This window comes from Sciurus vulgaris (genome assembly GCF_902686455.1).
Source record: "Sciurus vulgaris genome assembly, chromosome: 19".
Lineage (NCBI taxonomy): Eukaryota > Metazoa > Chordata > Mammalia > Rodentia > Sciuridae > Sciurus > Sciurus vulgaris.
In genome coordinates, this window is record NC_136480.1 from 15,648,414 (window position 1) to 15,662,188 (window position 13,775).

Here is a 13,775-nt window from a genome sequence, read left to right on the forward strand (position 1 = left end):
ATACTGTAACAGATTTTTCTTTGGTTTTTAAAAATATTATTTATCCTTAGCCTAAATATTTTATTGTTAAAATTTTTTTCAATTAATTTTTAAAAAAAATTTTTAGATGTCGATAGACCCTTACTTTATTTATTTATATGTGGTGCTGAGAATCAAACCCAGTACCTCACACATGCTATGCAAGCCCCCTACCACTGAGCCACAACCCCAGCCCCAATTCGTTTTTTTTCTTTGTTCTAATTAGTTGTAAATTTGAATAGGGGAAAACTGCTATTTATGAGTTACATAAATTATAAAGCATCAGAAGACAGTGAAGACCTGCGTCTAAGAAAAGGAACAGCAACACTACTGTCTAGAAGTCTCCTGTGTGCACATAAGGCTACAACCACTCCATGGTTAATCCCAATCTTTAATTTGGGCTTTTTCATTCCAAAAATTATGAAAATGATTTTATCCTGTCTGGTGGTGATCTTGGAAGGAGTTTGGAACATGCTACCCCAAAATATGCTGCTCTAGCCTATTTGGGTTCAAGGCATTTGAGAAACATGAAGGTCAAGATCGCTCTGAACTTCACTCAGTCTCTAAAAAGCTGGAGATGAAATTCCCAGGTGAAAGAGGCCCTCCCTAGCCCAAATCTAAACCCCATTCTTATCAGGACAGGAAGTTGAGACAGAGAACATTCCGCATAAACCTTCTTAAAACAGTTTCCTCTGGTCTCCCCACATAAGTTAGTTACATTCTCTCTCTTTTATTTTGGTCCCGGGGATTGAACTCAGGGGCACTTAACCACATTTTTTCCCATTTTATTTAGAGACAGAGTCTCAGTCAATTGCTTAGGACCTCACTAAAGTGCTGAGGCTGGCTTTGAACTCACAATCCTCCTGCCTCAGCCTCCAGAGCTGCTGGGAGTCCACCATTCTTCATCCCATGGATTACGCAAGTGTTCACCGATGACTGCAGCTTCGGGTCATTTCCCTGTGAAGGTTTCTTTGACACAGAAAACTTGTGAAAGAAACGTGCATCCTTTTTTTTTTTTTTTTTTTTTCCTGTTGGTTTGTCTTCTGTCAATGTAATTCTCAAGCCCAGCTAGAACCCTGAGAGGATGGCAGTCCTTACAGCTTTGCCTCTTGGGGACCTTGAACAACCCCTCCTACCTGCTCTTGAACTTGGCAAGTACACAATCGTAGGCTGTGATTCTGCTGTGATTTGCTTTGCTTCCTCTACATTATTTTCCTGCAATCCATTGCTTATTTCCAAATATGTTAGGAACTTAGACTTCCTACATCACAGGGCCTGAGGGAACTTCGCCTCACTATCTGTCCCAAACCAGGAGCTTTTGCAATTTACATGCCTACCAGCTGGCTTCCTGGGCTCTCTTTGCTCCAAATCTTTACCAACACACTGTTGGTCTTTTAAAATATCTGTCAATCTAAATGGGAAAGAATATGTCAATTTACTTTAAATTGCCTATTTCTGTTTACTGATGAGATTGATGAACCTTTTTATGCTTACTGCATTTTTCGGTCTTCGTTTCTTTAGAAGGATCTACTTGACTATATTGCTAACATTTCCCCTAGATTACTTGTGTTTTCACATTCAGATTGAAGGAAATTTTTAAAAATATTCTGATATGTTACGGATCACAAATATCTCAAAAATTTCTTCCTCCATCTGAAGCTTATAATTTTGCAGATCTCAGTATATTCTGTTGAACAGAAGTCTCAATATTAAAAAAAGTTAAATATTTTCTTTGATGGTTTGTACTATCTCTGTTGTATTTAAGACATCTCTTCCTCCCCCAAAGTCATAAATATGCATGCCTATTATCTTTTCCAAGTGTTTTAAACATCCCATTTAGGTCTTCTATCCATCTGGAACTGGTATTTATATACGCTGTGAAATAAGGGTTCACTTTTATTTTATTTATTTGAAAATATGGTCAATTCATTGTCCAAAGCCTCTCTTATAATTTTTAATTTTTTCTATCATTGGCATGAAATTTAACTTTTTTTATTTTCACCAGGCAGTAGTATGTTTTGATTCATATTTAGTGCAATCAATCTGTATGTGGAGTAACTAATAGTTACCACTTCATTTGTTTATCACTGGTTCTTGGATCTCTCAGTTCTTCTACTTGGGATCATTTTTTAAAAGCCTTTATTTTACGTATGTATTTATGTGTTATTTATTTATTTATTTACATGCGGTGCCGAGGATCGAACCCCGTGCCTCACGCATGCTAGGCGAGTGCTCTACCACTGAGCCGCAGCCCCAGCCCCTACTTGGGATCACTTTCTTTCTGCCTCAGGTGTATCTTCTAGAATTTCCTGTAGCACATGGAGGCTGGAATCCAACTTTGGTTTCTGTCTGCCTACAGGTGCTTTGATTTCCAAATGACCCATAAAAGTCGTGTGTACTTACGGGGCAAAAAGTGACAATTTGATGTGTGTACACAGGGGGCAGTGGTCACATCAGGGTAGCTGGCATCCCTTTGGGTTGAGAAGCTTCAAACCCCAGTCTTCTAGCTCTTTTGAGAATTACAATAAATTATTGCACATGATAGTCCAGCTCTTGTGCCGAGAGCTAAAACTTATTTTTCCTCCCTTACTGTATTTTGGGAGTTGCAATTCAACCTCTACTTATCCACCCCGCCCCCCACTTTTCCCTTCCTGGCTCTGCTAACTGCTAGTCTACTCTCTAGTTCCATGAGATCAATGTTTTTAGCTTCCACCTATAAGTAATAGCATGCAGTATGTGTCTTTTTGTGCCTGACTTATTTCACTTAACATAACATTCTCCAGTTCTAGCCATGGTGCTACAAATGTCAATTTCCCTCTTTTTTATGGCCGAATAATATTCCATAATGGGCAGATCATATTTTCTTCGTATTTTCCTCTGTGGATGGACATCCCAGTTGATTCCATATCTTGCCTGCAACATTGAAGATGGGGTCCGGGTATCTCTTTGGATAGCTAGCTAGCAGGAGAGTGGATCCTATGGCAGTTTTATTGAGGAACCTCTATCCAGTTATCCACAGTGGCTGTACTAATGTCCATTCCCACCTGCGGTGTGTCTGAGCTCCCTCTTCTCTGCATGGTCACTAGCGTTTGTAATTGTCCTCTTGATTACAGCTATTCTTTGTTCTCCTTGTGGGGCTGTTCACAAAATTCTGACGGCTAAATAGCAGAGGGTCTGCTCTTTCTCTTTTGTTGCTCTACTGAGAAGTGAGTAGCCAGCTTATACTTCATCTCTTCCAAGACGACTTTTATTACACCTCTGGCTGTTTTGAAAGACCACCTCTTTGACTTGGAGTTCCATTATCTTTGGGTTTTGCTTGTATTTATATTTGAAATTTATTGGGTTTTCCAAAATCTATAGCTTGCAAGTTTTAACTCATCCTGGGAAATTCTGGGCTTCTCTTTAAATGTTGTTTCTGCCTCGTTCTTTCTTGCTTTTCTCTCTGGAGTTCTGATTAGATTCTGTCTGCTTGTCTGTGTGTCTGTCTGTCTCTCTGATACTCAGTTTCTCTTGGTGCCCTTTGGCTACATTCGGATGATGTCCTCAGACCTCAGATGCTTACTAATTCTCTTCTGACTTACATCTCATTTGCTAGGAAGGCCACTCAGACTCCAGATTTGCAAAATCGAGTATTATTTTTTAAATTAAAAATACAACATTCGAGATTGTTAAGGTTTTCAAGGAGAAGGTGAATAAGAATATGGAATTCCTACTGCGGCCAAAGGACAAAGTCAGTCACTCAACTTTCCATGAAACGGTCACCTCGGATTCCTCTGGCTACCCCACGGTGCCTTCTAAAAGTTGACAGACACCTGTGACGGCTGACCCTGTGAGCTCTCTGCATGGAGCCATGGGGTTTTATATCCACGCACCTGATATGAGGTTTGGGATTCCCTTTAACTTCACAAGTGAGCTTCACTTTTTTCTCCTCAGAATCCAAAGGGAAGATGACGTGGCTTGGCTCTTGAAGGAAGACAGGGCCATGCAGTGCGTAGTCATCTGAAACAAGAACAGGACATGCTGAAACAAGCACCCTCTTCCCAAGGAGAACAGCAGCACCATGGCGCATGTAAGATACACAGAGCAATAGTGGGGTTCGGCGGATTGGGCTTCCTACCTGGGTGAGAGTTCCCCTTAAAGACTAAGCCAGTGTGCCTTGTGTTAAAACAGCAGGGGGGCTCCTATGCCACTGATCACGCATTTTACCTTTTTTTTTTCCAGTCCTGGGAGTTGAACCCAGGGGCCCTTTACCACTGAGTCCCATCCTCAGTCCTTTTCAATTTTGAGATAGGGTCTCACTAACTTGCCAGAGGCCTCTCTAAATCGCAGAGACTGGCCTCAAACCTAAGACAAACCTCCTGTTTCAGCCTCCCAAGTTGCTGAGCTTCTTTGCGGATGCCAGCTCAGCTGTGTCACTTTTTAAATTTGTGCTCAGCTGATCACTTTTTAAATTTGCAGCTTCCAGCTGGAGTACCTGGCATCCTTCTTCTTCCCCTCACTTCTTACTGCTCCATCTGGCCATAGCCCCCTTGGACCCTGTTCACGATTTGTGCCTCCCACACCCCTTCTCTGCTGCTGTCATTTTGAAGTGGTTCTGCAGCTCTGCATACTGACATTTAATGACAGAGACATGCAGCGGCTCCCAGGGACCCATAAAAGACAAACCGCACGCAGAAGCAGGAAATAGAGCCACAGACCGAACAATCCCTCTTTAGGCTGAATGCAGTTCAAGTCCCGAAGCTGTGTGAGCTCAGGGTCCCTAGGCTGTTGACAAGCCTGCACCCAGATAAGGAGTGTTGACTTCTCCCTCCAGCAGAACTGCACCAACTTACTTGCCTGGATGGACCCAAACTTGCTGATGCATCAGAGTAAAAGTCTACTGTGCTCAGGGCTGAGACTTTGGGAATTATCCCTTGGACTGTGGCACCTCTTCCAGATCTTGGCGTCCTGACCCTCATTCCCACTGCTGTACAATATGTCTATTCATCTTCCCTGAGAGCTTTGGGAATCACACAGCCCTGGTGCTCAAGTGCTCGAGCGTGAAGGACCAGTCTCCTTGTTTCCTCAGCCCATCAAGGGTCCATGCACAGTCCCCCTGGTTCTGCACGGGACTCACCAGCACCCACTCTGGGGGTAACAGGTTCACACTGGGGGTAACAGGTTCCATGATGGGAATCCCCCCAGGATGAGCTCAGAGGCCGCATCAGTCGGGAACAGCTGGCTTTTCTAAATGTTCTCTCAGGAGAAACGAGAGGCATGAAACTGATTCTGTCATGCAATCGCACCCAAGTTCATAGATGGGAATGAGGCACAAACCACACTCTGGGTAGCAGCGTGTAATGCACATGCGTCTAGAGCGTACCCGTGTTCATATTGTGGAAACACGGCTCGCCACCCGTGCCCGGGACAGTTCCAAATCGTATCATCCCGTGCGTGGCTCCTTCTCTGTCAAGTGAATTGGAACCTTCCTTTGCCTTCTTCGGATTGTCACTCCTTGAGACTTTATCTCCTTTTTTTTTTTTTTTTTTTAATCTCCTGAGAGTTGAGCAGTTTATACACAGAAGGTAGTAAGGATTTGTTCCATTTGAAAGTGACTTTTTCCCACTTTTTGATTCATTCAATTAGCTCACCTAGGCACGACCTGATGAGTTTTGGGGATGAAGGATCAGGGGCTTAGATGGAAAGGGATCCGGTTATTACCGTACAGCTGACAGTCCATTCTCTTCAGACCCGATGACTGGGAAGGGTGTGAACTGCATCTGCTATTCTGAAGAACCCTCCCACCCAGCCTTCTGCTGATCGGCGATAAGAGACTGGATTCATCCAGGTGAACAGGGACCGAGGAAAGTCAATCAGCTTGGCTTGGGGATCTGGGTAAAGTCTGGCAAGAGAACCTCTCTGAAGGCTTTTAACTCAGACTTAAAGAACAAAACACTTCATGTTAAGGTTGGGACAGGAGAAAAGTCAAGGAAATAAAAAGAGCAACTGGAATGCTACTTTACTGCGAAGAAGCATGAGACCAAAGAGGAAGAGAATTCATAAAGACATGAGCTTGGATTGACTGCTAAGTCCAGGGCCTCTGGAAAATCACCTCATCTTCCTAAGACATAATTTTCTCAGCTTCATTTAATTTATTTTTTGGGGGAGAGGGTACTGGGGGTCCTTAAATCACCACTGAACCACATCCCCAGTCCTTTTATTTATTTATTAATTTATTTATTTTGAGACAGGGTCTTGCTAAGTTGCTGAGGCTGGCTTCAAACATGTGATCCTCCTGCCTCAGCCTCCGGAGTTGTGGGGCTGACAGGCATGAGCCACCATGCCTGGCTTTTTTTCTGGCTTATCTTTAATGTAATGATAAGGGTTTGGGGTTGTGGCTCAGTGGTAGAGTGTTCACTTAGCATGCGTGAGGTCCTGGGTTTGATCCTCAGCACCACATAAAAATAAAAATAAAGGTATTGTGTCCACTTACAACTAAAAATATAGGTATATTTAAAAAAAAAAAAAAGCCTACTGTACTTTAAAAAAAAGTAAAGTAAAGCTACACCAGTTAAAGATGGGAAAGCAACACTCATACTTTTACAAATGCACACATGCCATACAAATGACATTTACAATGGACGGGGTCATGAATTATATTACTACCCTGGTGTTTTCTGTGGACTCGATTGTCTAAAAATCCTAAGTCAATGAGGGACTTAAAGATAATCAAATTTATCAGAAAAAAAAGACAATGCACACAATCAAAGCATAAAAATATGCACTTTAAAAAATTCTTATGGTTTGAAGCCAGATATTTCAGAATCCATATATTTACACTTCAGATTTTCAACAACTACACTGATATTTTCAAAACAAATTTAGATCACTGGTCTAAGGTTAAATTATTCCAACTGTGAAGAATGGAGCCCATTTTTGGCACATCTAGTTAAATGAAAAATGTTCTTCATCTGATCGCTAACATAGCGGCAAGTTTGGTGGATTTTTCTCCAACAGAGAAATATTTCCATTGTTGTCCCCAATTCCAAAATTATGTGTGTGTATATATAATATCAATCATCTCAATTCATTGATGCTCCCTGATTTGCATTTCACACAGAAATATACAGTCTATTACTAGTAATTCCAAATGAGAATAAAACACAATAATGATTACCCAGGATGCAGCTAGCTGAGGGGCTTGGACTAACATCTGTGCCATTTCTCAATGTACTCATGCCATATTTAAATAACAAAAAGGATATTTTTTCCCTGTGTATTTTGTAACAAGAATTGATAATAATGATGCTTTGCATCTGCTATAAATAACACATTTCATCTAAAGTTGTTATTTTCTCTCGGTTAACCAAGCTCCCTGCCTCGAAATTAACATTACCATAAAAGGAACAGCCTTTCACTGTTCTCATCTAAGGAGATCACAACCTTTTATGTAGGAGCTATCATCTTTGAGCTGGTTTCTCAAAGATGGAAACAGAGATTTTTAGAAAGTGTAGCAATCCAGGGGGAGAAAACAGATATCCTTGTTTTTAAATCTTTAGACCAGGGTCACCATATCTTTTAGAAATTAAAAAAAAAAAAAAGTTCTTTATTTCACCAAAACCTTGAGGCGCCTGCCTCAGTAAAACAGAGTCCCAAGAGATGTTCTGAGACGGCACCACTAAGTTTGCACTATCTAACTATACTAGCTACATGGTGACTTTCAAGTCTCTTGAAGGCACATCAGAAAAACCTGTGTATTAGCCAGTTGCACCACTAAATTTACCTGTAACTTTATCACAGTAAGTTCTGTGTAAACCAGAAGAATTGACTGTGGTTTTTCAATCTAAAAAGGTAAAAGAACATTTCAGCAAATGACAGACGGTTTAATCCTCCGATATGTCTCTAGATTGTAAATCGCCTACATTATAAACACGTCATGCTTGCTTTATGAAAACCCCAGAAGAATCTGGCACCCACGAATCTGCCATTCAATCTAGCCAGCTCTTTGGCACCCTGAAGTTTGAGAACTCAAAATACAGACCCTCTTCTTGTTTCTACCTCATTTTTCCAAGCCTGGATGATTCGCCAACACTGAGGCCCAAACTGGACCTTTCCTGGTAGGTTGATCTACCCAACAAATCTATGCTTGATAACATTTAGAGAAGTCACCTGAGCACACACCTGGACTCAGATTGAGGAGGAAGCATCCCAGCACATTAAACTACAAAACTGACCCACACAAAGAAAATGAATGGATTTGCCAGGGCCTGGGACTGTAGTTAAAAGGCTAATCATTCCTAAGCGGGCTCACGGCTGAATCTCAGAGGCTAATGTTACACCTCCACGGGTCTGCCTCTCAGGAGACCCTGAAAGCCCACTGACCTGTAATTACTATTTATCTTCATCTGGTACACACAGCATTTCTGCTGTGACCACCACCCTCTGTATACAAGTAATGAGACTTCTTCTTTAAGGGTCAGGATGGGAGGACTAGCATTTTTACTGTTGGGTCCCCAAAAAAGTGAGAAGTCAACCTAGAACCTTACATGCCTTGGACAAGTTCGAGGAATGGACTTGTTACTGAAGATCTCTCCAGGGAAGGGGAAGCAATGGTTTTCCCACCTCCTGGGAATTCCCCCAAATCAGTGTTAAGAGAACCAATAGATTTAGTGGAGATGCCAATTCTGGCAACAGTGTGATTACCTGGGCTTTGTCTTCCTTGGCAACCCTTTGCCCATGTGTTAGGAGACTTACTTCCACCCCAAGACTAGTATCCCTAAGGTTCTGCCTCACAGAATTTCTCCTGGACTTCCTTGTGACTCTACTCCAGCTTCGTAAAAAGAAAGGAGGCAATCCAATCAAGGGAGGCCTCTTTCTAGACTTCTACAAAGATTGGGAAACCTTTCTGTTTCCAGCAAAAGAGAGATTTCAGGAACAGAAACTTATTTACGTTAAAGGTCGGGCTACCATTGCCTAGACGTTAATCCTTTTGTTCATGTATTATTGAAAATTATTGGCAAATGCTGCTCTTGACCAGTGATTCTCAAATTCCTTTTTCCGTTTGATCCTTTCCTTCTCAAAAATCTAATTTTTTTCTTTGTTAAGGGAAGGCAAAAAGAATCAATGTATTTATCAACCAAATTCTTCCTGAATCCTCCTGCAAGCATCTCAGAAATAAAATGTAATGTCAGGGCTATTCTCAATTTTTAGATTATCAAAAGTGATGCACGGAGTTGCAGAATTTTGGATTTGAAGATATTAATCATGTTTTTCCAGGTCACAGGCTAAAAATGTATTATCTATAATGGGAACGAAAATGATTTTTCTTTTTTTTTTTTTTTTCCTAAAAAAATAAGCTCTCTAATAAAAATAATAACAATGCACCACTCTGAAGCCAGATGCATTCTGTCACATATTTTATTTGCAGTTTGGGGATACTAATGATCTCCATCTTCTTTTCTTTCAATTACTCTGGCTCATTTCTGTATATCCCTAAACTTTCTCCCAGAAAACCACAGTACTTGAGACTCAAGCCACCAAAAGCCAAACCGAATGAAGGAACTGGAATGATGGGGCTGGTCTGAGGTTTTCTGGGGGTGAGCAGAGAAAGTAAGAGAGAATCTCAGGGAAGGATTAACTCAAAAGAGCAAAGCACAGACCCTAACTAGCAAGTCCGCCAGAACAAGCACAGAGCAATATCTGGATTCCAGCAAAATGGTCAGCAGCAGATAATATGCATAAAGCAGCAAGTTAAAGGAGAGGTAGACCTGGGAGAACCCACGGACACACTGGGAATCTGTAAACAATCTTCAAAAGGAGCTGAGAGAGAAGCAAAGGCACCAAAGGGACCGAGTCAAATCAGGAAGCAGGTCCACTCTGAAGACCAACATCTCATGGAAGGTGACTGAATTAAAGTAAAATAAAATAAAACTTCAAAGCTGTGTCTAAAATAATTATTTCTCAAACTTTGGTTGCAAAACCTCCTGAATCCACAGTACCTGAGTTAGCGTTGCTTGCAGAGAGCAGATTTCTGAACCCCTTCCAGACCCACTGGATTTTTATTTTCAGGGCTTAGGAAACAGCACCTCGCAGCTCTTCTGCTGGTTTTTATAACACATCCTGAAGTTTGAAAACTACTACTGAAGCTTGTGAATCCTTCCTGGACAAACTTCAGCCCCAAGTCGGGCAAGGATTTAATGAAAAAAAGCCACAAGGCTGATTTTTATTCTGAATGCTGGATCATCCCGCAGCCACCCTGTGATTCAAAGGACCCATTTCTGCAGCGTGAGGCTTGGGACCGTGCACCTCTCTTCTGCTGGAAATGTCTCCAGCTGTTGCCGACCCAGTAACTCCACTTTGCTGGGTAACAATGGACAGACATACCACACTCTGATTTCCTCTTAAGAATTTAAAGGTGGCAGATTCAGTTCTACTCAGAATGGCTGTGATGTTCCCAGGTGTTGCACCTGAGGCTTGTTGGGGTTCTTAGGCCTGATGACAGGTTCGAAAGTGCTGCCAAACGGTGGAAAATCGAGGACTCTGATGGAACGTCAATCTTCCTGCCACATCGGATGAGCTGTTTGATTAAACACCTGGTCTCGGAAAGAAAGACTCACATGGGAACAACCCCATTGGAAAGTCAGCTCTAGGAGCTCTGATAGAGAATGCAGGGGTGTCACTACAGGCTGGGGACTCCAGCCGGGCAGGGCTGCAGGCGTTAGATGTGGGCCTATCGGGGTCATGTGGGGAGGGCAGGTGGATCTGGGCACCGTGCGGGCCGGCAGCCGCATGCTGGGGCAAGCCAGGGAGGCCGCCGTGCTGGGCCCTGACCTGTGTTCTCGTCAGCTTTTTGGCTGCTGTGACTGAATGATCTGACCAGCACAATCACAGAGGAGGAAAGGTTGATTCTAGGGCTCACAGTTTCAGAGGTCTCAGTCCATAGAAGGCCAGCTCCATTCCTTGGGCTCCAGGTGAGGCTGAGCATCATGGCAGAAGAGCGTGGCAGAGGGAAGCAGCTCACATCATCAGGAAGCAGAGAGAGACTCTACTCTCCAGATACAAAACATGTACCCCAAAGCCACGCCCCATTCCCACCTCCTCCAGCCACACCTACCACTTCAGTTAATCCCACCAGGGATCAATTCACTGATTGGGTTAAGACTCTCTCAACCCAATCATTTCTCCTCTGAACCTTCCTGCATGGTCTCACACCTGAGCTTTTGGGGGACCACTCACCTCCACACCATCACACCCTGCATCCTGCAGCGCCCCCAAGGACTCCAGAGGGCAAATGCTCTGTGCCTGTGTAATCAGGAGGAACATGTTGCCTTACTCAATTGCAGCAAAGCCACCAGGGACAAGGAAGGGGAGAGACTCAGGTGTGGCTGGTCTGCTGGGTCCTGCTCATGCTTCACTTTCTCCCAATCACTGCTTCCTTCCCTCAAGGGGGACCCCGGTGGGAAGGGTGTTACTCATCCTGCAGCCCGAATGTTCCAAGGAAGGCAAGCAATGGGTCCCCCATGCCTCTCTGGCTTATGGGCCTTTTCCAGCCTTTCTAATGACCATGGATTCATTTGGGCTTAAACAACAACAACAACAAAAACACCCACAAGGACAGCAGCTTCTCTGTGGATCTTAATCACAAAACCTATAGGTGCACCCATATGGAAATCCAGAAACTAATGAAATGTGGTAAGGGCGATGTTCCCAAGAGCGAGCGTTCTTTCACAACCGAGCCACCAATGGTAGAAATGACAACCCCTATTTCCAAATACGGTGATGCGTGATTAGTAGGTATTAAACTGATAGCGAGGGCGGTTCTAAGGCCCCACACCAGCTCCGGGCCTTGTCAACCAGCCCTGGTGCACACACCAGGTTTGTACTGAATGGTACTTTGTTGGGTGGCTCAGCCAAGCAGAGCAGAAGTGAAACAAACAGAGCGACAGAGAGGTCGGCTTAAAGGCTGCAACGGTGCTCTCTCGCTGGGCTTCCCCTCCACCCTGGCTCTTGATGAGCCTTCAAACTAGCACGAAGCAGGGAAGCCCACCGTCGGCGGGCGGATGTCTGAAGGCACGAAAGAAGATCCCAAAGCAAAGGGAACTCTTCCCTGTGATCTGGTTAACACAAACCACAGGGGCTGCCACCAGTCCTAAGGAGGCCCTGATCCTGCCTAACACCAGATCTGAGCAAGGGTGGGGCCTGGGGAGGGGGCAGATCAAACAGGGTCTCTTCTCCGAGAAGAATGTGGCGTTGCAAATGGCGGGACCATGGCAGCAGATCCCACTCTGTCCCTGACCTCAAACCCCAAACCATCCCCTGAACTCCAGCTAAAGTACGTGGTAGGGCGATTTTTGACTTTGAGCCCAAGAAAGAAGCACTCTGAACCAAGCCGAATCCTCTGTGACTCACTGGCAGACATAAATGGACCTGAACCCACGGAGGGCGATTTCCGGTCTTGGTGTGAATATTCAAAATGCTTTGCTGCAGAATCAGAGAAGCACGTAATTACCAAGTGCTGACCTGGGCTCAGCTGGGGAGGTGATGTAATCCTGGGCAGACCTTCTAGGTCTCCTTTCTTTTCTAAAACCAGAAAAATCTTAATTTCTCAAACATTTTCAACCCAAGTAGTATCAGATCAGAGTCTTGGGGGTTTTTATGCTAGATGCTGCTTCCAAAGGGACACTGGGGTGTGAAAGGAGACACGGAGTGTCTACTCCAGAAGGAACAGGTAAGATGATAAGCAGATAGCTTAGCTCACTTTCTCTCTTTCACTAACAGACTACTTTTAGAATAGTTTAAGGTTCATAGAGAAATTCCATACAACTGGCCCCTCCAACGGATTCCCCTATTATCACCTGGTGTATTTCTTATGCTTGCTGAGCTGACAGCAGTGCATTATTATTAACCAAAGTCCATTAGGGTTCACTAATGCTCTGCATTTATTATATTCAGATATGAGGTGACCCCCAAAGATGCTGTGTTTCTGCAGAAATATTCAGAGGTGAAAGGATCAGAGGATGACACTCTAACCCAATCAGTCCCTCTGGTTTGAATGGGCTGGCAGTGGTCACTGTGGGCCAGTGGGAGATGTGGCTGGAGGAGGTGGGTCACTGGGGACCTGCCCTGGAAGGGTGCATCTTTCCTGTGACCTCTTTCTTTCTTTTCTCTCTCCTTCTCTTGACCCTGCCATGAACTGAGCATCTTTCCTCCCTCCACTGGGCCCTTCCACCATGATGTCCTGCCTCACCTTGGGCCCAGACACATGGAGTCAGCCACGTAGGGACTGAGACCTCTGAAACTATGAGCCCCAAACGAACTTTTCATCCTTTAGGGGTGCTTCTTGGATATTTTGGTCACAGTGCCATTTAACTCGATAAAACAACATTCTACGGTTTTGGCAAATACGTCATGGTACGTATCTGCTCCTACAATAGCACAGAGGCTACTGCTCTGACAATCCCCTGGGCTGCACTGTAGCTAACCTGGTTTGTCTTCCAATGCATTTGCTAGTTACTCATGAGAGCACAGAAAGCGCAGAATCACCGATGGACGGAATGGACGCCTAAATGAGATACCAGGCCACAAAGAGTCGACGTTGTTTCCGAAGTCACATAACTATGTCATGGACATCTCTGACTTCTGCCTCCGTCAATACTGCTCCCCTCTAAGGAAAGAACACGGCCACCTTTCATGAGTGAACCAGTCCTTCCACCCCTTCAAATGAAGGGATTTGGATTCTCTCAAACCCTCTGTCTCGGTCTGGCTCATTAATATCTCCT

General features: G+C 43.9%; 1 protein-coding gene across 5 annotated transcripts in view; it reads right to left on the minus strand.

The window, feature by feature from the left end:
* LOC306650301 (contactin-4) overlaps window positions 1-13,775 on the minus strand; it is a 953,963-nt gene that overhangs the window by 312,573 nt on the left and 627,615 nt on the right. For all 5 annotated transcript variants that reach the window (XM_079122191.1, XM_079122188.1, XM_079122189.1 and 2 more), the window contains one exon: window positions 3,891-4,017. In XM_079122191.1, the coding sequence (XP_078978317.1) occupies window positions 3,891-4,017 (127 nt within the window). The remainder of the gene's footprint in view (window positions 1-3,890; window positions 4,018-13,775) is intronic.